General features: G+C 34.5%; 1 protein-coding gene across 1 annotated transcript; it reads left to right on the top strand.

Moving 5' to 3' along the window:
- The first annotated feature begins 14089 nt into the window (after positions 1 to 14089).
- Positions 14090 to 17703, top strand: LOC107798013 (V-type proton ATPase subunit c1). The gene is made up of 3 exons (XM_016620939.2): positions 14090 to 14325; positions 14826 to 15111; positions 17220 to 17703. Exons 1-3 carry the CDS (start codon positions 14250 to 14252, stop codon positions 17350 to 17352), a joined length of 495 nt encoding a protein of 164 aa, XP_016476425.1. The 5' UTR covers positions 14090 to 14249; the 3' UTR covers positions 17353 to 17703.
- The last annotated feature ends 6625 nt before the right edge of the window (positions 17704 to 24328 follow it).

Here is a 24328-nt window from a genome sequence, read left to right as displayed (position 1 = left end):
ATATCAATCATCGCATTTCATACTTCTTTCACATCTTTATAGGTTATCAACGGTAAGACATTTACAATCAAAGCTTTAGGTACACATATGAGCAATTAAGAGTCTTAAGCATATTGAGTTTTCTCACTCAATTTGGAATCATAACCTTCATTTGAAACACAACTCAAAGACATAGCATTTTAATACACGTATCATTCTTGAACACATTCCCAAAGGATAACATAATGTGTTAGGAACATTCTGAACACATTTTGAATACTTAATTCTCGACACTTTGCTTATTCGGGATAATCAAATTTATTGGGAATAACTCGGAATATAGAATAAGGAACTTGAGACAACCATACTTGAAACTTATGAGAACATCATTGAATTCAATTTTAAGAAAGTAGTTTAGCCAACATACTTTGATGGAGCTCTTTAGTGCTACTAAAACCACCTACTACTCTTACAGCTTCAATCTACATCAACATAATTCAATTGGACCAATATTAGTAGCAAATTCCATAATTTAGGCCATTTAGGCATTTTATCAAACATTTAGTAGGCATGAATCTTTACATCTCTTACCCATAGAATTAGTTCATCCATCTACTACCATTTACAAATAATTTATCCCATCATAATTCTTAAACAATTCATAACTTCCAACATCACATACATGATCATCCATCCACATCCAATCAACAAACTTCCACCAAATAATCACCTTTCAATCTCTATAATGGATATGTATTTAAATTGGGAACTTATGGCTTCCAATCACCATATAATAAGTTCCAATACTTAATTCATACTCATATTCCCATAATATATCCATACATGTAAGTCTAAGGGTGTAGGATTGCCTTTTGAAAGAAATCTTACAAAACCCTCCCTTGAGTTCTTGAAGAACTTTCTTGAAGATCTATGTATTTTATGGAGGATTGAGTTAGTTTTAGGGCGGAATTGATGGAATGAAACATAAATTTAGTAGGGATTACTCACCTTAAAGATGGGAGGATTTGTAGGTCTTGAGAGAATGGAGGAAAAACCCAAAGTTCGACCAAGAGAAATGGAGTAAAATGAACCCCGAAATGAGTATATAGCATTTTGGGCGCCACAAGAGGCGTGGGGCGCTGCCTTTGGCGCTGATTCCAGTAGCTGAAAGATCCCAACACCAGGGATAGCACCCCGCACTGCCATGGGCACTGGCGACGGGAAATAGTTTTTTCTGACATGGGAATGGGCATACTCTCTCATACAATGTCCGAATTCGATGATTCTTTTTGCTATGGCTCCGTAATTTCAATACGGATCTAATGCTTGAATCAAAACTGAATTCGGAGCTCATTTGGTTATTGTGTTACCACATATACTTGAAGAAGCGACGTCGAAACATCCTAAAAATATCCAAATTAAATTCCGGACATACGCCCGAGTCCAAAATTACCATCCGGATCTAACTGAATTATCAAAATTCCGATTCGAGGTCGAATACAAAAGAAAACTCAAACTTGATCATAAATCCCATGGGTCTCCTTGAATACTAGAATACGTTATTCCCGAATACCGTTGTCACACTTTAAAATCTTAAATCATTAGAAAATTTTAACGGGGCCTTACAAATTCATTTGCCAAATTTTACGAGATTTTATACTTAAGTACTTCAAAATTTTCTGGGGTGTTACAATTAAGTGATAGCTTTGAATAAGCTAGAATTCAGATCCTCTTAATGCCTACCTTGCCGCCTATCAACAAAGCCTATGCCATGGTAGTTCAAGTTGAAAAGCAGGCGCATGATCACTGGTAGCAATTATGGAAATGCAGGAAACATTGAGCCTACTGCACAATCAGGAAACAAAAGAAGGAATTATAGTTTGGAATGTGGATTTTGTCACCTAAAAAGGCATACTAGAAAAGACTATTATAAAACAGGACACCTAAAGGAGAATTGCTACAAGATTGTGGGTTATCCTCCAGATTTCAAGCCAAAGGGGAAATTGAATGCAGTTTTGCTAGAAGGATCGGGGCAGCAGTCTCAGACCCCACAAATGCCTAACCAACAAACAAGTAATGCAGTAGTTCCGGCCCAGTTCTTCACACAAGATCACTACAATCAACTTATACAACTGTTAAACAGGAACTCTGTTGGAGATACCATTGCTTACATGGCAGTAGGAAGCACATGACAAGTTCAATTACCTATTGGAGATTCAGCCACAATTTCACATCTGGGGAAATGTCAACTCACATGAGGTGATACTCTTAAAGATGTTCTTTGTGTCCCAGCTTTTATGTTCAATCTTTTGTCAGTGTCTAAGATGGAAAATGACTTGAAATGTTGTGTCACATTCTTTCCACAATATTGTATATTTCAGGACCTATTATCTGGAAAAGGTGAAGGAGATTGGTAAAGAGGAGGATGGATTATATGTATTGTCTTCATAAGTTGGAAGGAAAGTAAATTGAGCCTTTGCAGCAACTAGTGGAGCAGGTGCAGACTTATGGCATAAACGAATAAGACATGTCCTAATGCAGGTTCTTAGGAAATTTCCTAGCCTACTGAATAATACCAGTTTCTTTTGTAACAATAAGTTGAATAAGTGTGAGATATGTTCACTAGCAAGGCAAACTAGAATACTATTTCCGCTTAGTAAGAGCATAAGCTTATCTAGTTTTGACTTGGTACACATAGATGTTTGGGATCCTTATAAAGTTACTACTCATAATGGAATGAGATGTTTTCTTACCTTGGTGGATGATTGCCGTAGATGGACTTGGGTGTTTCTTATGAGACTAAAGTCTGATGTGGTCTTCTTACTCAAAAAATTTATTGCTTTGGTCAAGACACAGTATGGCAAGCCAATTAAGGTGTTTAGATCAGATAATAAAAGAGAGTTTTTTAATCATTCTTGCAAGGATTTGTTTCAATTGCATGTCATTGTACATCAAAGTTCTTACCCATACACCCCCAGCAAAATGGAGTAGTTGAAAAAAGACATAGGCATATACTTAAGACTGCTAGAGCTATCAGATTTCAGGGACACTTGCATGTTAGGTATTAGGGCCATTGCATTGACACAACTATTTACATCATCAATAGGATTTCCTCCTCAATTCTTGCAGGCAAATCCCCTTATGAAATGTTACATGGCAAACAACCTTCTATTCCACACTTGAGAGTGATAGGATGATTGTGCTTTGCAACAAACTTAATCAAGCATGATAAGTTTGAGCCAAGGGCTGTGAGGTCTATTCTATTGGGGTATGGAGCACACCAGAAGGGTTACACGCTATCAGACTTGGAGCACGGAGTTTTCTTCATTGTCAGAGATGTAGTCTTTTATGAGGATGTGTTTCCTTTCCAATCACCGGACCTTAGTTCAACAGATTTTTTTCTGGACTCTAGTCCTGTTCCTAGGCGAGATTTTATCACAGATTCAGCTCTAATTGCAATACAGGTTCCACATAAGGAACCTTGTACACAATCAACACCATGCTCTTCTACTTTACCTGAGACTTCCCACTCCACAGATACTGCACCTACTACAATTCCTAATAGTGCTTTTATGCATGTTGATTCCACTCGTAATGATGTTCCAGCATTCAGATGTGGTCCATACACACATGGTCAGGAGATTAGGAATTCAGGAAGAGTGTCTAAACCTCCCATATGGATGTCGGATTATGCTTAGCCTACCAAGGGGAAGTCTGTTGGCTGCTGTAAATATCCTCTTTATGAGGTACTCATCTATGATCACATTACATCTAAATATCAAAGTTATCTGTCATAATTTTCTATTAAAGTAGAACTAGTGACTTACCAAGAGGCAATTAAAGATAAGAGGTGGGTAGAAGCTATGCAGTCAGAAATCAAGACCTCGGAAGACAACACACGAGCTCTTGTTCCTCTACCTAAGGGAAAGAAGGCTATTGGATATAAATGGGTCTATAAGATCAATACAAGGCTTCTGGTGAAGTTGAAAAGTTCAAAGCTAGACTTGTGGAAAAAAGGGTATAATTAGAAAGAAGGTTCAGACTATCAAGAGACATTCTCACCTATGGTGAAAATGGTGATTGTCCGGAGTGTGCTTTCCATAGCAACTTCAAGGCATTAGACCATCCATCAAATGGATGTGTACAATGTATATTTGCAAGGTGATCTCTTTGAGTAGGTGTATATGATAGTTCCACATGGGTTCAATGATTCCACTAATAAGTCCTTAGTGTGCAAACTGCTTAAGTCACTCTATGGACTTAAGCAGGCTTCTAGACAGTAGAACATCAAATTAACCACATCATTGCAGGATTTCAATTTTAAACAGAGACACCTAGTCTATTCCTTGTTCATCAAGCGAGTGGCAGGAAAGTTGGTAGTGGTTTTAGTCTAAGTTGATGACTTGTTGATCACATGTGATGATATGCTGCTTATACAACAGACCAAGGATGATTTGCAGTCCAGTTTTAAAATCAAAGACCTTGGTGAGCTTAAATTTTTCTTGGTCATTGAGTTTACTAGGAGTGACAAGGGGATCTTGATGCACCAACGCAAGTATGCCTTAGAGTTGATCTCTGATATGGGGTTAGCGGGTTCCAAACCTGTCCACGCTCTTATGGAGAAGAACCTCAAATTAACTACCACTGAATTTGATGATCATATAGCTTCTACTGGTGATTCTGTACTCTCTAATCCTGGCACATATCAGAGATTGATGGGGAAATTGCTCTACTTAACTATTACTCGTCCTGACATTTCCTTTGCAGTGCAGTATTTGAGTCAATTCATGCATAAACCCGAGGCTGCTCTGAGGGTCCGTGAGATATGTTAAGTCTAGTCCTAGTCTGGGTATTTTATTACATGCTACCTGCTCAGATTCTCTCTCAGCTTTTTGTGATGCTGATTGGGTTGCTTGCCCCAACACATGCAGGTCTATCAGAGGGTGTTTTGGCAAGTTTGGCAGCTCTTTGATTTTTTTGGAAGTCCAAGAAGTAGTCAACCATCTCTCGCAGCTCACCAGAATCTGAGTATAGGAGTTTGGCCTCTACAGTAGCTGAGGTGATTTGGATTCTTGGTTTGTTCAAGGAGTTGGTGTCCCTCGTTCTTCTTCTGTTCCCATCTACTGTGATAGCAAATCAACTATTCAAATTATTGCGAACCCAGTGTTTCATGAACGCATGAAACATATTGATATTGACTGCCATTTTATTCGAGAAAAGGTTCAACAGGGACTGATTAGTACCATCTATGTACCTACTGCAGAACAGGAAGCTGACTTGCTAACCAAGGGATTTGGGCGATCTCAACATGACTATTTGGTGTCCAAGCTAGGACTGAAGAACATCTTTAGTAGTCCTAGCTTGGGGGGGGGGTATAAAGGATGTGTCCATGCATGCAGTGCCTTAGCTCACGTGTGGTTTTACTTAACTGTAGTTAGTTCACTTTGTAACTGTAGTTAGATATTAGTCTGTTAATTGTACAGCTATCCATGAGTTGGCACTAGTTAGTTGGTTAGAGTAAAAGTTAGTTATATAGAGTTGTACAGAGTATTTCCGATACAACTGAAGATGAAGATTTCATAATCTGCTTTCTCTTTTCGAAATGCTTTTTCTCTTCTCCAAATCTGATAATTGTTCCAGCTCAATCGTGAGAATTTAACATTGTATCCTGGGGATAGATTTTCCTTTAACCATTTGTATTGTGTGGGGGAAATTATTATCCTAAAGATAGTTTTCTGAAAATGTCTTGTCTACTCGTTTCAGATTTCTTATCAGATTATTTTGCTTGAGTTTACTCCATTGGTTTATTTTCAATATATTTCTGTAACAGTAAAAGACCTCTTTGATTGACACCTTAGCTGACTTGTGTGGAACAATGCTACACTCACAGCTAGATTGTTAATTGTAGAGTAACAACATATTCTACAATTTTCTAAAACCAATTACTAGATGTTTTTTAGTTTGTCTTGTCGATATATAGTAAATGGTATTTGATCCGTTCATGACAAAATATACAGCATTGTAATATATGCAATCCTTTTTTATAGAAAAGAAGAGGAAAAACAATATAAGTTTTATCAGTATAGCATGCTGATATCTGACCAAGAAAAAAGAGATAGCATATTCAAATGAAAGTAGCTACTAGCAACCATTTACATTACAAGGTTACCATGCTGCATGCAATATTTGATTTAATGAATAGACAAACGCTAAGCTTAAGTATTAACCAATATATTTGAAGAAATATGGCTCCAGTATATAAAAACTTCCTTATCAGTTAGGAAGCTTAGCCAAAAGAGTATACCTGCAATTTCTATATGGTCCTTTACTACAAGGTTTAGGTAAGAGCGGATTGCTAATTAGAATACTTCTATAACACGTTAAATTGTACAGATAATATAAAAATACTTTACACTTTCAATTTATAACTTACTAGAAAAAATAAAAAAAAATAGTTTTTCTTCAAAAATACTTTTTTGAAAAGTACTTTTAATATGCTTAGAAATATTTTTTTAATAGCATGACCAAACACTAATTGTTGCTCCAAAGTGCTTTTCAAATTGATTATCCAAACACAAACTACTTCTCACCAAAATTACTTTTTTGAAAAGTACTTCTGAAAAAATTACTTTTCAAAATAAATTAATTTTAAAAGCACGGTCAAACAGGCAAATGTACTACTGGTAGTACTAAGGATTCGTTTGGTACGTTGGCTAAATTATCCCGAGATTATAATCTTGGGATTAAAATTCTTGGACTAATTTATTTCATCCGGGAGGTGGGATAATATAATCTCAAGTTTGATGGGATAATATCCTGTATTAAGATTGAGATTAAATTCATCCGTTAACCGACCATGATATAAATTTAATCTCACATCTTATACCACCTTATCACATGGCACATCATGATTGGCTGGTGCCACAAGTTTAAGCAAATCTATCAGAAGGCATCTACTACTACTTAATTTCTACCCACCTATGCGGCCATGGGGTGTTTTTGGCAATTGTGGTAGTTGATAATATATTCCGAAAGAGATATGTCACAACATTAATTGTCTTGGCACTCCAATTAAATACACGTGCAAACAGGTATTGGCATATATATGGTATACTTGTCAAAGTTGATCTGTTTATCCACTCAAGATTCTGAGCACCTCATTCAGCTTTTGATCTATCACTTGTGTAAGATGCTTATTCGAATCTTCACTCACTTTTGTTGGAGATTTTGCTGATTTTGTTGCAATGGCCTTGTTTACTTTTGTTTCCATTACGTGGCGTGACTACGGCAGTTTCAGATACATAAAATAGCTGATGTCTGCTGTCAAGTGTACCAGTAGTGAAGAACTATAGTGCAAGAAATTTTGCACTACTATATTGGATTACTTAAACCAACTATAAAAGTAATGTTATCAACATCCTAATAAACAAAGTAAACAATTTATAACAGCAGAATAAACTATATTGGGCAAAATTCACGAATAGTCACTTTCGAGCTAGTAATTAAAAAATAGTCACAAGTATTACTAACTTTCTGTTTTGTTTTTTAGAAAGTTTAATTGTTTATTACAGCAATACAGAATATTAACAATCTTAAGAAAATTAATTTTTTTTTATATTCTGTATTTTGTTTGTGGAGATTAAAACCCGTGTGATTTCTACTCCTTCTGAATTTTACTATTCTGATTTGAAGATATAAAAAACTTCATCAGAGTATTGAAATTCGTAAAACAATTTGAAGAACATAAAAACTTCATCGTTTTTATGTGAAACAGTATATAAAAATTTCGGTTTTATTTATTATACATATTATTTTTGTTAATAACAGTATTGTTTACTGTTCTGATTTTGTCATTAATTGAACTCTTCTGTTGTTTACAGTGAGAAATGGCAATTGATAACGGAAATTCTTCTGTGACTATTGTGGCAACGACGATAGCCTCGTCAAGCCGGACTGCTGTTCCACCGGCAGAGAAATCGGGGAAATTTTTCGGAGCCAACTTCAAAGGATGGCAGCAAAGGGTGTTCTTCTGGCTTACCACACTTGGTATGCAGAAATTCACTAGTGAAGAACCTCCAGTGCCTGCTGCGGACATGCCGGACAACGAGAAATTCATGATTGTTGAGGCGTGAAAGCAGGCAGATTTTCTTTGCAAAGGCTATATCTTAAGCGCTTTAGAGGATGACTTGTACAATGTGTACAGTGCGATGAATACTTCGAAATAATTATGGGACGCACTTGAGAAGAAGTACAAGACTGAAGATGCATGCTTGAAGAAGTTCGTGGTTGCCAAGTTTCTAGACTATAAAATGATAGACAGTAAAACTGTTGGAACCCAAGTTCAGGAGCTTCAACTTATTTTTCATGACCTTATTGCTGAAGGTATGGTCGTGAATGAAGCATTTCAAGTGGCTGCAATGATTGAAAAATTGCCTCCTTCGTGGAGAGATTTCAAGAACTATCTTAAGCACAAGCGCAAAGAAATGAAGTTAGAAGATCTTGTGATTCGTCTCAAGATTGAGGAAGACAACAAAACAGCCGAGAAGAAGTCTCGTGGAAATTCAACGATCATGGGAGCTAATATCGTTGAGGAGACTGCTCCAAAAAGTAAGAAGAGAAAGAAGTCTTCTGGACAGACTAAGGAGCAGAACAAAAAGACATTCAAAGGCAACTGCTACAATTGAGGAAAAACCGATCACAAAGCCCTTGATTGTCGTCTCCCGAAAAAGTATAAGAAGAAGGGACATGCCAACATAGTAGAGAAGAATTATGACATTGATGATCTGTGTGCAATGCTTTCGGAATGCAACCTAGTTGAAAATCCGAAGGAGTGGTGGATTGACTCTTGAGCAACTCGACATGTTTGTGCTGTCAAGGAAGCATTTGCGACTTACTCTACTGCTGGTCCCGAAGAAGAGCTTTCCATGGGAAATACTGCAACAGTCAAGATTGAAGGTTATGGGAAGATATTCCTGAAGATGACTTCCGGCAAGGTGTTAACGCTCAACAACATTCTTCATGTTCCTACTATTAGGAAGAATTTAGTTTCTACTTCTTTACTTGTTAAGAACAGATTGAAATGTGTATTTGTTTCTGATAAAGTTGTTGTAAGCAAGAATGAAATATATGTTGGAAAGGGCTAACTCACAGAGGGCCTCTTCAAACTAAATGTAATGGTTGTTGACAGTATAAATAAAATTGCAGCTTCTTCTTATTTATTGGAGTCAAATAATTTATGGCATATTCGTTTAGGACATGTCAATTACAAAACCTTGCGGAAGTTAATTAATTTAGAAGTGTTGCCTAAATTCGAGTGTAATAAATCAAAATATCAAATATGTGTTGAGTCTAAGTTTGTAAAACATCCTTATAAGTCTATTGAAAGGAATTCAAATCCTTTAGACTTTAATTCATACTGACATTTGTGATATCAAGTCGACACCATCTCGAGGTGGGAAAAAATATTTTATTACTTTTATTGACGACTGCACTCGATATTGTTATGTTTATTTGCTTAATAGTAAAGATGAAGCAATTGAAGCATTTAAGCAATACAAGAATGAAGTGGAGAATCAATTGAATAAAAAGATCAAAATGATTAGAAGTGATAGGGGTGGAGAATATGAATTTTTATTTGCAGAAATATGTTCGGAATATGAAATTATCCATCAAACTACTACACCTTACACACCTCAATCCAATGGAATTGCGGAGAGGAAAAATCGGACATTAAAGGAAATGATAAATTCTTTATTAATAAGTTCCGGATTACCGCAGAGTTTGTGGGGCGAAGCTATCCTTACAGCTAACCTAATACTCAACAGAGTACCCCACAGCAAAACGCAATCTATTCCATATGAAAAATGAAAAGGAAGAAAACCCAACTTGAAATATTTCAAAGTGTGGGGGTGTCTAGCAAAGGTACAAGTTTCTTTACCTAAAAGGGTTAAAATTGGACCAAAGACTGTTGATTGCGTTTTCATTGGATATGCTACAAACAGTAAAGCATGTCGGTTTTTGGTTCATAAATCTGATAATCCCGAAATTCACATTAATACGGTAATGGAATCAGATAATGCTGAATTCTTTGAAAGCATCTATCCGTATAAAACTGAATGTGAGTCGTTAAGTGAAAGACCTAAACGACCTCGGGAAGAACCAAAGGAAAATACTCCAAGTATAGAAGATCCAAGGCGTAGCAAACGTCAAAGAACATCTACTTCCTTTGGACCAGTTTTTGTGACATTTTTGCTTGAAAATGAGCCTCAAACTTTTAAAGCAGCTATGTCATCTTCTGATTCAGCATTTTGGAAAGAGGCAGTCAATAGTGAGATTCAATCAATTTTGGATAACCATACATGGGAATTGGTAGATCTTCCTCCAGGAAATAAGCCTTTAGGTTCGAAATGGATCTTTAAACGGAAAGTGAAAGCTGATGGCACTATTGACAAATATAAGGCAAGACTTGTTGTCAAAGGTTATAGACAAAAGGAAGGCCTTGATTACTTTGACACTTACTCGCCAGTAATGAGGATAACATCTATTAGGGTGTTAGTGGCAATAGCGGCCGTGTATGGTCTTGAAATCCATCAAATGGATGTTAAAACAGCTTTCTTAAATGGAGAATTAGAGGAAGAGATTTACATGGAACAACCTGAGGGTTTTGTGGTAACTGGTAAAGAAAAGAAAGTGTGCAAACTTGTTAAGTCACTTTATGGACTTAAACAAACACCCAAATAATGGCATGCCAAATTTGACCAAATAATGTTGGCAAGTGGGTTTAAAATCAACGAGTGCGACAAATGTATTTACATTAAAAACACTCCAGGTCATGAAGTCATTGTTTGTTTATATGTTGATGACATGTTGATAATGAGCAAAAACATAGCAGATATAAATGCTACTAAGTGCATGTTAGCTAGCAAATTCGATATGAAAGACTTAGGAGTTGCTGATGTGATCTTAGGAATCAGAATTCATAAGACTCCACAAGGTCTAACATTATCAAAATCTCACTACATTGAAAAGGTACTTGACAAGTTCAAGTATTTGGATTTCAAAATTGCCAAGACTCCAATTGACGTGAGTTATGCACTTCAAAAGAATGAAGGTAAAAGTGACTCACAATTAGATTATGCAAGAGTATTGGGAAGTTTGATGTATATCATGAATTGTACACGACCAGATATAGCATGTGCTATTAGTAAGATGAGTCGGTTTACAAGTAATCCCAATCATTTACATTGGATGGAAATGAAACGAGTTTTGGGGTATCTCAAACATACCCAAAATTACGCTTTGCATTATAACAAATATCCCTCCGTGATCGAGGGATATAGTGATGCAAATTGGATCACTGGATCATCTGAAGTTAAATCCACGAGTGGATATGTTTTCACAATTGGGGGTGGAGCAGTGTCTTGAAAATTATCCAAACAAACGTGCATCGCCCGTTCTACAATGGAATCTGAATTTATAGCTTTAGATAAGGCCGGTAAAGAAACTGAATGGTTCCGGAATTTCTTGGAAGATATTCTATTTTGGCCCAAACCTTTGGCACATATTTGTATACATTGTGATAGTCAAGCGGCAATAGGCAGGGCAGAGAGCGTTATGTATAACGAAAAATCTCGTCATATATGACGGAGATACAATACCGTTAGACAACTACTCTCTAGTGGTGTTATCACAATTGACTACATAAAGTCAAGAGATAACATATCGGATCCACTTACAAAAGGCCTATCTAGAGAGGCAGTTGAAAGATCATCAAAGGGAATGGGGTTAAGGTCTAGGACAAGTCATCATGACGATAACTCTACCTAGCAGACTGGAGATCCCACGAGTTAGGTTCAAAGAGATCAAACAAAGTTATGAATGATGGTCCAACATTATCAAATAACTCAACACATTCTCGTGATGAAGAAAATGTTCAGAAATCGAGGTAAAGCATTAAGGCTTTTTGATGAGTCAACAAAGCTTAAAGGTTTTTTAATGATTTGCTAAGTCTGGCAGGATATGACCAGATAGTGTGTCTATAGGATTACACGTTTAGAAATCACCTATGTGAGTGTGAAGTGTAAGCCGCTTCAAGGGGAATGAAAGTAAATGCCCATTCTCTAAGCACTCATGAAATCAAGCGGTGTTCATGGCTGAAATGAACACAACCGTGAGAACCATAGATGGTTAAGGATTGATTGTGTGACTTATGTTGTCTAGGTATACAACAAAGCTCGACGGTTCAAAGATATCAAATCTACCGATTGACCGAGTATATCCGATATAAGTTCACTACGGAAAGTTCAAAGAGAAACCTACTTATCCAGATGTAATTAATTCTTGCATGTAAAACACACACGCGTCCGTGCATTCCTTTATTTTATAGCCATTCCCCATTCATGTGGGGGATTATTGGGATTTTAAGCTTGTGTAGCTTAAAGAAGGTGAATGAGAAATGGAAGAAAAATGAAATATTTGAGTTTCCCTTAGGAAAGGGACATTGTCCCATATCGGAGAAAGAAAAGACTTTTGATGGGTATATATATAATTGCTCTTCTTCTAGCTCTTAAAGAGTTAAGAAAAAGGCAAGCCTCGCGCTGTCGTCGTCGTCGCTCACTCGGCTCGGCTTCGGCTTCGGCTTCGGATTCGGTCAAAGATCGATTGATTGATTAATCTTTTTGGACAAAATTCCTTTCAATTATTTAATTAATTAATTAAATAATTAACGAAAAATTCAATCCGAAATAACCCGCGACCCGGTTCGGTCAGGCCCGTTTTTAATTTTTCCCGCAATATTTCAAACACCCCTTTTCAACAGCCATGGCTGTTTCTGAAAGGTTGCAAACCTTTTCAGAAACCCTTTTCAGAAACAATGCCAGAATCTTTCCTTACGAAATTTTCTGAGCTTCTTCTTCTTCTGCACAATATTTTCCAGTGTGTTTTATGACCATTGAGTGGTTCGCAGTTCATCAGAATTTTTGGTACCAATACACTGGCAAGTTAAATCGTTCTATCCTGGAAGGATATATTCCAACACCTCGGGTACTTGAGGGGAATAATTTTCTTAAGGACACACTGTGTATTCAGTGGACTCGATTTATTCCTATACTGTTTTTTGTTTTCCAGAATCTATTTCGTTCAACAAGTATTACTAATTTTCTGTTTTATTTTTTCAGAAAGTTTAATTGTTTATTACAGCAATACAGAATATTAACAAATGGAACATGAATCAGACACAATAAATAATGAGAAGAAAATCAAGAAGAATTCAAAAATTAAACATGTGATATGTTGCAGAATGAAGTCCGGCAAAGCCAATGGATTTTTTGAGGAAAAAGAAATTTTTTGATAGAACCAAGAGAAACGAATATAACGATTAGACAATTTGATGTGCATTTTTATAGAGTAAAATAAAGAATTTATGCAAAAATATTACACTACTATTACCCTAGAAGATGAAAGAAACAAAAACTGAAATATGAAAACTATATGACTCCCCATCAATAATAATCACAATAAATAAATAGAGTAGTTAATATATCATTTAAGATGGCAAGAACCAATGTTTCCACGTAATTCTATATTTATTGTATTTTCATGTTCATATGCATTGTATATGAAAAGATGTTTAGTAGATTAAAAAATTTATTAAATATACATTTACATTTTTGTACAAAAATGTTATAGAAATAATGTTTGTCTGAAGGGTATAATGGGCATTCATCTTTTGATGAGTATTTTGGTAATTCAAGTTTCTATTTTGAAGCTTCATATTTATAATATAGTATGATGAATTGTTACACTAGAAGAGCCTTATTGGTTTAGACCGCTAGTGACCAGCTTCAACTTGCAAACGTTTGCCAATATGGACCAATTTCAGCATGAGAATTAACCTAAATAGCCTCCCATCTAACCGTTTAAACTAAAAATTATTAAGGATGTATAATATTTATATCATATATGCATAAGTTATAATCATGTATAATCAGTGTATAGTTTATATATACCGGATAAAAAAAATATACAGTGAACCAACCGGCTATTTGTGCAAAATAGAGTATCGACCTTTTTGATGTGGGATTTTACATAAATAGCCGGTAAGCCCAAACCCATAATAGCACGTGAATATCACCGAGTTATCAATTATTTGCTTCAACAACCAATCAGGGAGAGAGAACGAGGGAGGAGAAACTACAGACAGATCTATTCAACTCCAAAACTCAAAAACTCTCTGTATAATTTACAATTCTCAGATCCAAATCCTAACGACAATGTCGACCTTTTCCGGAGATGAAACTGCTCCTTTCTTCGGCTTCCTTGGCGCCGCCGCCGCCCTCGTCTTCTCCTGTAAGTTCCTCCAACCCTACCCCAGATCTGCAGATGAATTATATATAAAGTTAATTATTTTATTTTTTAAAAAAAATATATGTTATTATTCTTATAAAATACAGTTGTAGTCTGCATACGCTAACTTAATTCCTATTTTCATGAACTATATATAGTTGATTTTTTTAATATATATATGTGTTTTACTAATTCTGCACCACAGATTAAGCTTCGAGCAAATTTTATGCTTTATGCTTATTTGCAAGCTTATGGAATACTAATTATGCTTATTTAGTAGTAATTTGAGATTTGTTCTTGAGTTACATATATAGTTGATTTTTTTCTTGGAAATTTAAATTTATGCTTAATCTGTACCGCTGACCGTTGTCACCACCAAAGACAATGTGATTTTGCATCTGTAAGCTTTCAAACGTTGGATCCGCCTTTCCAACAGATACGAGTATGTTGTTCGCTTATTTAAAATGGATTTCAAATCTAATGTTTTTGTGAATGATTTGTAGGTATGGGGGCAGCTTATGGAACAGCGAAGAGTGGTGTTGGAGTGGCGTCAATGGGAGTGATGAGACCTGAATTGGTGATGAAATCTATTGTGCCAGTGGTTATGGCTGGTGTGTTAGGTATTTATGGGTTGATTATTGCTGTGATCATCTGTACTGGGATTAACCCCAAAACCAAGTCGTATTACCTATTTGATGGCTATGCTCATCTCTCGTCCGGTCTTGCTTGTGGTCTTGCTGGCCTTTCTGCTGGAATGGCTATTGGTATTGTTGGTGATGCTGGTGTTAGGTATTGATTCCTTGAATTTTTTTTCTTTGTTTTTGTTTTCCTTTTCTTTCTTTGCTTGCTAATGCCTGTTGAATCCAAATTCCATAGTTAGGACTTTTAAATGTGAAAGATCGTATATGAATAACTCCTGGACATTGAGTTTTAGTACTATGTTGTTAGAACAAATCTAGAGTTGGTATTAATGCTGTTCATCTTTTGGTTTAATGGCAAGGATAAGTTTTAGCTCTCGAGCCTTTAGAAAAAGGGGGGGAAAAGCAATTTTAGCAGTAGAACTAGAGTTTCAATGCGAGTGGCTCTGGTAGAATTTAGAATGTTGCATTTTTATATTGATGACTTGGTTTGTGTGTTTTCACGAGCTTTTAGGTTTGTTAAAATTGCTGCTAACATCTGCAGGAATGTTTTTTGGAAGATAGTAAAAATAAGAAGCTCAAATAGAGAACATAGTTGCTTAGTAGTTAAGTCAAATTTAATTGTTCAACTAATGTAGAGCAGAAGGCTCTTAACCTTGTGTCATGGGTTCGATCCCCATGTTGGGAACGCCAATGTAATGAGTAAATATATTTACGACCTTACTTGAACAATTTCTGTTCTATAGGCTCTAAGGAGAAAGAAATAAAGTCTGGTGGATGAATCATTGGCATGAGAACAGAGCAAGAAATTTTCTGAATAAATTGGTTAATATATCTTCAAATGCAACTAAACTAAAGTTCTATTTGCTTTAATTCACTATCTTAATTGCCAGTTCCCCTTCCACATATCTCAACAGTTAAATTGATGCTAAACTAAAATCCATATGATAATGGTGAATACTCACAATATTTTACCCTTTCGTGTTAGAGAACCCTACTTTTTATATATTGGAATGGAACAGTCTAAAATGGAATAACATGGTTATTGAGGAGTTGTACGGACTGTCTCAAGTTTGGGATTGAGGTGAATTTGTTGTTCGCATCTTGGATTGTCATTTTCAATTAAACTTAGTACTTGTGTTTGCCAATGTGTTTCTACATATGTAATTTTTATTTTAAAAGAAACTTACAGATTCTATGTCCGAATTCACAATTAAAGTTAACTCATTTGACTCTCGAAATCTGCAAACCGCCACATATATCGGGACGGAGGGAGTTAAAAAAAGAAAAAAATAGTGATGCTGGGACTTTGTTAGGGGTGTGTCATATGAGTCTGTTTGACAACGGCTGCCTCATTGTGTCCTTTTTTTCTTCCAGTTTCAAGCTGCTGGTAAAATTTTACCCATCATTATTCCATTGTCTCCAGAGAATCTATACCAAAATGACCTTTTCCAGTCTGTCCTAGATAACTGGTAGTATGCTTTAAGATAGCTTATTGTTTGATCAGCTTGCAACGTTCCTGAAAAAGAAAATATCTAACGTAAAACTAAAGACACAGACTAAACATGCTGAAGTCTTGTAGAAGAATTGCCTCTTAAGAAAGTGGGAAGCGGATTAAAAAAACAAAACAAAAACATAGTATTTTGCTTTTCAAGATCGGTGGACAGTTAGAGCCCACTGATTTCCTTCAAATCTTACAACTTTATGGTTCGAGGTGAGCTGCGAGCAAAACTGTTCCAAACAGAGGTGCATATTCTGCAGTTAATAAAGTCGAAATATGGTAGTATATTACAACGGAATGGGCGGCTTCCATGGATAGTTTCTGCCTTACAATTCCTTCTCTCATATCTTTTAGCCACTTGTCAACTCTTTTGCTTAGCATTCACAACACAAGTCTTTAGAAACAACCTCTTGCAGATAAAGGCTGTGTATAATGGACCCTATTGGGTCCGGCCTTTCCATGGGCCACGCACATAGCGAGAGCTTTGGCACCGAGCTGTCTTTATTATTGTTTACATTATGCATTGACTTCTATTACATATAAAGAAAACATACACTGGCTTCTAGAAATCACCGGATAAACTTTTTAGCCAAAGGCTCAATTTAATGACTGTTGCAGGCTAATTGTTACATATTCAGCTTGGGACTGTTCTGTGCTCTTCATTTTGTTTGGAATGTCGTATTTGTTTTTCTGTTGTCATGCTGGTTGTTATTTTAAAGATGATTTTCTTTCTGTACTGAACAACTACTATTTTCTAGGGCTAATGCACAACAACCTAAGCTTTTCGTTGGGATGATCCTCATTCTCATTTTTGCTGAAGCTTTGGCTCTTTATGGGCTTATTGTTGGCATTATCTTGTCTTCCCGAGCTGGGCAGTCTAGAGCTGAGTAAAGTTAACTCCATTCTTATCGCCCTGTATGTGAGACTTCAGAAGGCCAAGGCAGTCAAAAAGTATCTATTACGTGTATTGTTATTCATGATAACACAGCTGCCACTTTATTCAGTGGTGCAATGTTCTCTCTGTAGAAATAGGAATTCAATTTTTCTACTCAATAATAGCTTAAAGAGCTGTGCAATTTGGTCAGTATTTATCGTGTATTTTGCAGTGAACGGTCTGAACCATTTTGTTTATGAGATTCCTGCATGTATCATTTCATCTTAATTTATTATGTTTACTGTGCAACATCTATGAGTTTGAGCTTGAATATTTCTTTGATCAACAAGTTATATTTGGTTGTACTACTTGAAGATGCAGATACTTGGTGCTCATCTATTTAGTTGATAATCTGGATTTTCTCGTATAATTTTGGGCAGCACAAATTCATCTTAGGTAGTTAGTTAGTCTTATCTAGTCTGACTACTAGTAAAACTATTATTTCCGATCTGATAATAGTTCACTTTCTTTGTTTCTAAATATATTATTCGTCAGTTGGTCTCTTACGTTAGAGGACCTATATTTGACCAGTAATTCAGTTTAGTATATTTTTCAATAGTTAATATTATTTTGGGAGCAATCCAAAATAAAAGAAAAGAAGATAAAGTTGAGACAGATTACCAAAACCAAACAACCAATTTGGCTATACTAGGAGTTCAATGGGTCTGGTTAGGTTAATGTTTGGGTCAATATGAGTTTGTCAGAACTATAATTAAGTAGTAGTAAGTGTTATATATCGATCCTCCTACCCCACAAAATATAGTTACCAATCTATTTAATCCCTAGTACGTCCACAAATCGATTGGTTTATGTTTTCAACTTATTAGAGTAGCCTATTTTAACCTAGTATATTTGATGGGTTGATTTGGGTTGAGTTCAGCTTGATCTTTAACTAAAAAGTTGGGGATCAACCCAATAGAACTTGAACGGGCTATGTAATTGTGGATCAATAACAATGAATCTATTCTTTGAGATTTTTTCTTTCCTATACACTATTTGAAATTTTATTATTAAAAATATCCATGTTTAATTAATTATCCAAGCTAAACAAGTTTTATCTACAAAATATATACATTCCACCTTAAAAGGCTTCCAATCCATTATTAGTGCCTTCAATCAAGGGATTTAGTTATACCCTTTTCCTTTTTTTCCCCCTCCTTTCTCTTTCTTCTCTCCAGAATATTGGTACAGGATCCCCTCTAGTAAAGATTGCTCCAGTATCCTTCAATAGGGTTCTCATCCTTTGACACGTGTCCTGCTCCCTAATTGATGGGCGAGATTTATTTAATTAAAATTAATTTAACCATGGTTATGTCTCTCTTCTTGAAACAGAGACAACAAATCACCGTTGGCTACTTTGACAAAACGCCTTTGTGGCATCTTCCTTCGCCTATTACTTCCATTTTTCAACACAAATACCTCATCAAATATTTTCTGTGTAAGGTAATTTTGATATTGGAAATCCTTACCAACAGTAAGGCAAAATGGAAAAAATCATCTTTTTTATACTTAAATTTTAAAACGAGTAAAGTGGAAATAACAGTGGTTATAATAGACTTAAAAGTATTTTCATCAAACTTTACTACTGTATATTTTTTTAACAGTTAAATACAACTACAATATCATACAATTTAAATAAAATTTTATACAAAATTTTATACAATATGACTTTTGTATATTTTGTATCTGATTTATATATAGTAAAAACAAATTTCATACAACTAATTATATATTATACAACTTATCTACAACTTTCACATATTATTTCTACCCAGTTATATACAACTACAATATCATACCACTTAACTACAATTTTTATACAAACTTTATACAATATGTCTTTTGTATATTTTGTATCTGATTTATACATAGTAAAAATTTTATACAACTAATTATATATTATACAACTTATCTGCAACTTTCATATATTATTTCTACCCAGTTATATACAACTACAATATCATACAACTGAAATATAATTTTTATACAATATTGTTCAACTTTCATACAATATTTAAATAAAAATATATATATAAACAACAGAATATAATTTTTCTACAATTTTACTACAACTTTACTACAATTTCGTAAGTATAATGTATGTCATGTCTTCTTCTTCTTCTTCTTCTTCTTAGAGTTTCAATCTGAAATTCAGCCAAAATCAAGTCTATTCTTCACCAAAACATCCTCAAAATTGAGATATAAACTCCAAACAATATTCTCAATTTTTTGCAACAACACTCAATCCAAACAAATAGTGATTTTTGAAAACCCAAATTCGAATTCAAAGCTTCAAAGCTTTTTAATGGTTGTCAATGGTGAACACCAATTGTGCAACACCTTCATCTCTACATTACTGGAATTTCAATAAGTATGAAATTGTTGCTCTCTTTCCCTTTGCTCTACATTACTGGAATTAGGGTTTGAGAAATAGAGAGAGACGCAGAGAGAGACAGAAAGAGAGAGAGAGAGCAGGAGGGAGAGAGAATAAGGATGAGAAATAATTGATTCCTAATATAAAGAGATACTCATTTAATTCCTAAAATGTATATAATTGGTAAATTTGTATATAGGATGTAATTAAATTGAAACTTGAGTAGGGAGGGTAATAAAATTTCAAATAGTGTATAAGAATTTAAAATTTCCATTCTTCTTTTAATGGATGGAAAATGGGTCAAGTGCACAGATAGCCATTCTTAAGGATGCTATTTAGAGATTAGTTAGTATTTATTTTGTCCTAAAATTTTAAACTAAAAAATCTTAACTTCAGGACAACTCATGATAGTTTTATCCTAAAAATTTGAATTGTAAAACTGAAAGTTAAGACTCACTAGCTAATTTCTAAAGAGCAGCCCTTTAGAATGACTACCTAATGTCATTTCTACGTGGCGGGGGGAGTGGGGAAAAGGTAGGAGAATTGAGCATATGCGAGTGCAAATTCTCCCTTTGTGAGTTTTAAACTTTCTTGTTCCTATTTTCTTTTTTGATTCTCGACATCTTAAAAGAGAAATGCCAAAATATATATAAATTAAAATATAGTAGTTAATGTCATTGTTGATTAAAATATTGTACTCCTCCCGTTTCAAAAAGAAGTGAATCTATTTGCTTGAGTTAAGAGTTTAAGAAAGTATGGAAAACTTTTGAAATTTGTGGTGTAAAATAATCCATAGATATTTGTGTGTTGTAAATCATCTCACTAAAAGTAAAATGAGAAGTTTAAAGTTATTTTATTTTCAAATTTAGAAAATGATAATTTTTTTAAAATAAACTAAACAAAATAGGTTCATTTTGTTTAAACGAAGGAAATATTGTTTTAAAAACATTTTTTTTACATAATCATCATCATTGCTCTCTATGCTCTGTTGATGATTTTGCTCTCTCTTTTCTTTCTTCTTTTTTCAAAAAATATTCTCTTGATTATGTTATCCACTAGAATATAGAAACATTGCTTTGTTTTTTCTCGAAGTTAGCACCTTATCCCAGTTTTAAATTACTCATAATAATCGGTCCAATTATTGCTGCAGTTATGAGGTTGCTTTCTATGACCTTTTCTTTATAGTTTTTCATAATTATGATAACAAATATTCCCTGAAATTAATTACTTTTCCTTTTTTCTGTTTAGCTATTCGTTACTAGAAACTTATATGTTCGGTTAGATCGATTTACGCCAAGTAGGTTCACTTAAAAAATTAATAATTCTTATTAAAAAATTCATTTCTAGAAATCAAACCTTAGACCTTTGAAAAAATTTCAATCATATTATCACACTCTTCTATGATATTTTTCTCTCTCGAAGATCTTGTCACCCTACATCATGCAGCTTTATTATAAATGGAAGCAAATACTTTTTTTATTTTTTAAAATGGTAGTCCATAGTTGATACTATATCATCTGTCTTAATTTTGTGGATAAGGTATACTAATTAAAGATATAGCCTCGTGTTTTCATTTCCTTTTAGCCCTTTTTAGTTTATAATATCTTCAATTAGAATTATACACATAGTCGGGACCTACTATGAGTTCTTCGGACGAAATAGTTTTTACTCAAATAATATATTTGTATTAAATTTTTTATTAAATATGTATAAATATTAAACTTAGAACCCAATTATAAACACTTAAAGTCATCGTTTTAAAATACATAACCGATAAAGTTAAAATTCTAGATCTGCCTCTTACACCAGAGATCCTATTTGTCACAATATTGGACCAAGCTCAATCTGTTTTTAATTTATACTTTTATTTCCCTTTTCCGTGTACTTTCTACGTAACTAAATTAGGTTTAGGGTACAGATCGAGATTAGTTTGTATAATAGTGCTAATGGAGTTGATATCAGCAGCTCCTGTTTAATAATTATATATGTTTCCTGGAATTCTGGATCATTGGTTTGTGACATAATTAAAAGAGAGATGGATTAGTCAAGTCTTTCCAATCATTTGGCTCCATATGCAACTATTTTTTCTTTCACTTTTTTCCAAAAGTAAAATTTGTTTTGTCTTCTCCACATATTTGTTGAAAAAAAGGACCTCCACAAATTTATTCCATGACCTAATATGTTTTGGTTTTGTACCTTTTCCTTTTCAATTACTAACGGATTTGAAATACGAATGAAATAGAACTCAGTGTTTTAAAAAGCGTGGGTGTAAGACGGGGTGTTTTACATATACCTTAGCGGGGCGTAAATTCTGAGGCGCGGGGCGTAAGCCCCATTGGTATTTAATTTTTAATATTTTATAAAATAATATAATGACAATTAATATTTATAAACAAGTAAAATTACATAAAAATTAAAGAAAACTATATATATGTGTGTTCCATCCCCACAAAAAACTAATCAAAATAATCTATTATACGTTTTACAAGCACAAGTAATTTGAGTCTATAAGAATAAAGTTTTCTATATAGAGGAACAAAAATGATGATTAACCTGCAATTTGAATTTTGAATTTGCTACTATGAAGAAAAATGTAGTTCTCTTTGTATTTGTAAAAAAAATTAAATATTCGTTGCTTTTGGGAGATATTAGCAGACTAGCGGATAAGATAAAAAATTAGGAAACCCATGAATTAGGTCTTAAATCAATAAAAAAAGTCTTTACTTTTAAATTTAATACTTTTGAATTCCTTTATAAACCATTTTGAGTAATTACCAAACTGACTTTTGAGAATTTGGATATTATATGAAGGATTAATTCAAGAAATTTTGTTTTAATTTGAAAAAGTCTCTAGGGCTTATTCCTTACTAAAAAAACGCGCTCCGAACGTCCGGACGTACGTCCCAAATTGCGGGGCGTACGCCTCTTGAGACATTCATCCCACACCATCGCCCCGGGACGTTTTTGGTACGCCTCGTCCCGGGACGAACTCCGAGGCTCGCCCCAGAAACGCCTTTTAAAACAGAGAATAGAAGAGGTTTTAATTAAGGAAAACTATGCAATAGCTTTGATTAGAGCGATGCCCAAAATAACACAACCAAATACTCATTTGATCATGGTAGATTTACGCCACGAAATAAATCGAGGAACTAAGAACGTACACGTGCCAAATATTTCATTGCGGACAAATTTCGACGTTATATAAATGTTACCGACACAAGGATCACGTGAAGAGGTAGAGATCAAACATCACGTTATATATTTCTTCTGAATGTCGTGTTTCATGTGAATATAAAATCTTTTTTTTATTTTTTATCTTTCTAGTGATTGGATAGCGTATAGAATTTTGAGAAAATAAATACTAGCAACTTAATTTAAGATAATTTAACTCTAGTACTCCATTTTCCTAATTTATGTGACATTTTTTTTTAAATTTGTTCCGAAAAGAATGTTGTTGGGACCAAACACACTCACGCAGGTATATGTGGTCGTCAAGTAATAAAGTAGTGAATAAAGTATCGTTCCCACGAAGACTTATGATTAACTTTTGACTAATTCAAACTCGAATAGCTTATCGATTCAAAATATTTCCAACAAAATATATAATTTTCTAAACTACTACCTAAAGGCTATCAAGTAATGAATTACTAAGAATCAAACACAACACTTAAATAGTTTTGAATAACAATCAATAGGATATAATATTTCAGGGTCACGGGTTATCTAACAATCATGTTGCATTCTTAGTTTAAAATAACTAATTGATTTATCTGGATTGTTGATTCACAGGGTTGATATTACTCGTAAGAATCTGTCGAGTCCTTACTCGCCTATTCAAGCTAACTTAATACCTATATGTCTATGAAATTAAGTTTAACAAGAACGCATTTACAATTCCTGTATTGCAACCGAGTAAGACAATTAGGTATATGTCTATCCTAATTGCGAATCCGTTCCCCGATGCCCGGGTTTAAGAACTTACTCTATTTAATTCTATATGCAATCTAGAGTTCCCACTTTCGAGTTCAACTCTAGATTCGTAGATAGTATTTCACTGTTAGCTACTCAGCAAAATAATTAAAAACAGAATTAAATAAACAACCCAATATGGTAAAATCAACTTCATCAAATTAAACTTCAAACATCAATATTCATGTATACCCATGACCCTAGAACAATAGGGGTTCTTAGCCACTCATGTTCATACAATCATCAAAAATTGTATTTTCAAACATAAATTCAATGAATACTAGGAAAGGGATGGAAGAATTGATCAAATCCTTGCTTTTCAGTGTTTTGTGCCTCTCTTCTCCTTTAAATCACGTTTTCTTCCTTCAAAAATAGGTTTAGGTTGGCTTTTATATGAGTTGGGGGCGTCTAGGGGTCGAAATAACCGAATCCTAGTCAAAAAAGGAGAATTCCCGTTGTGAGCGTCCAGGCCAGCGTGGGGCGCTGGACCTGGCGCTCAAACTTCTTTGCTTCTGTAAAGTGCGCCACAGCGAGCGCCCCACGCTGGCTGTGGCGCTCAACTTCTTTTTCTGCAATTTTGTCCCGATTTC

This window comes from Nicotiana tabacum, chromosome 24, assembly GCF_000715075.1.
Source record: "Nicotiana tabacum cultivar K326 chromosome 24, ASM71507v2, whole genome shotgun sequence".
NCBI lineage: Eukaryota > Viridiplantae > Streptophyta > Magnoliopsida > Solanales > Solanaceae > Nicotiana > Nicotiana tabacum.
Note: the sequence above shows the minus strand (reverse complement) of the source record. Positions and strands in the feature narration are given on the sequence as shown.

Bases quoted from the DNA above. Each gene is read 5' to 3' on its own strand.
- LOC107798013 (XM_016620939.2), top strand. From the start codon at position 14,250: ATGTCGACCTTTTCCGGAGATGAAACTGCTCCTTTCTTCGGCTTCCTT. The intron at 14,326-14,825 runs GTAAGTTCCTCC...AATGATTTGTAG, and splicing joins CGCCGCCCTCGTCTTCTCCT to GTATGGGGGCAGCTTATGGA. The intron at 15,112-17,219 runs GTATTGATTCCT...ACTATTTTCTAG, and splicing joins GTTGGTGATGCTGGTGTTAG to GGCTAATGCACAACAACCTA.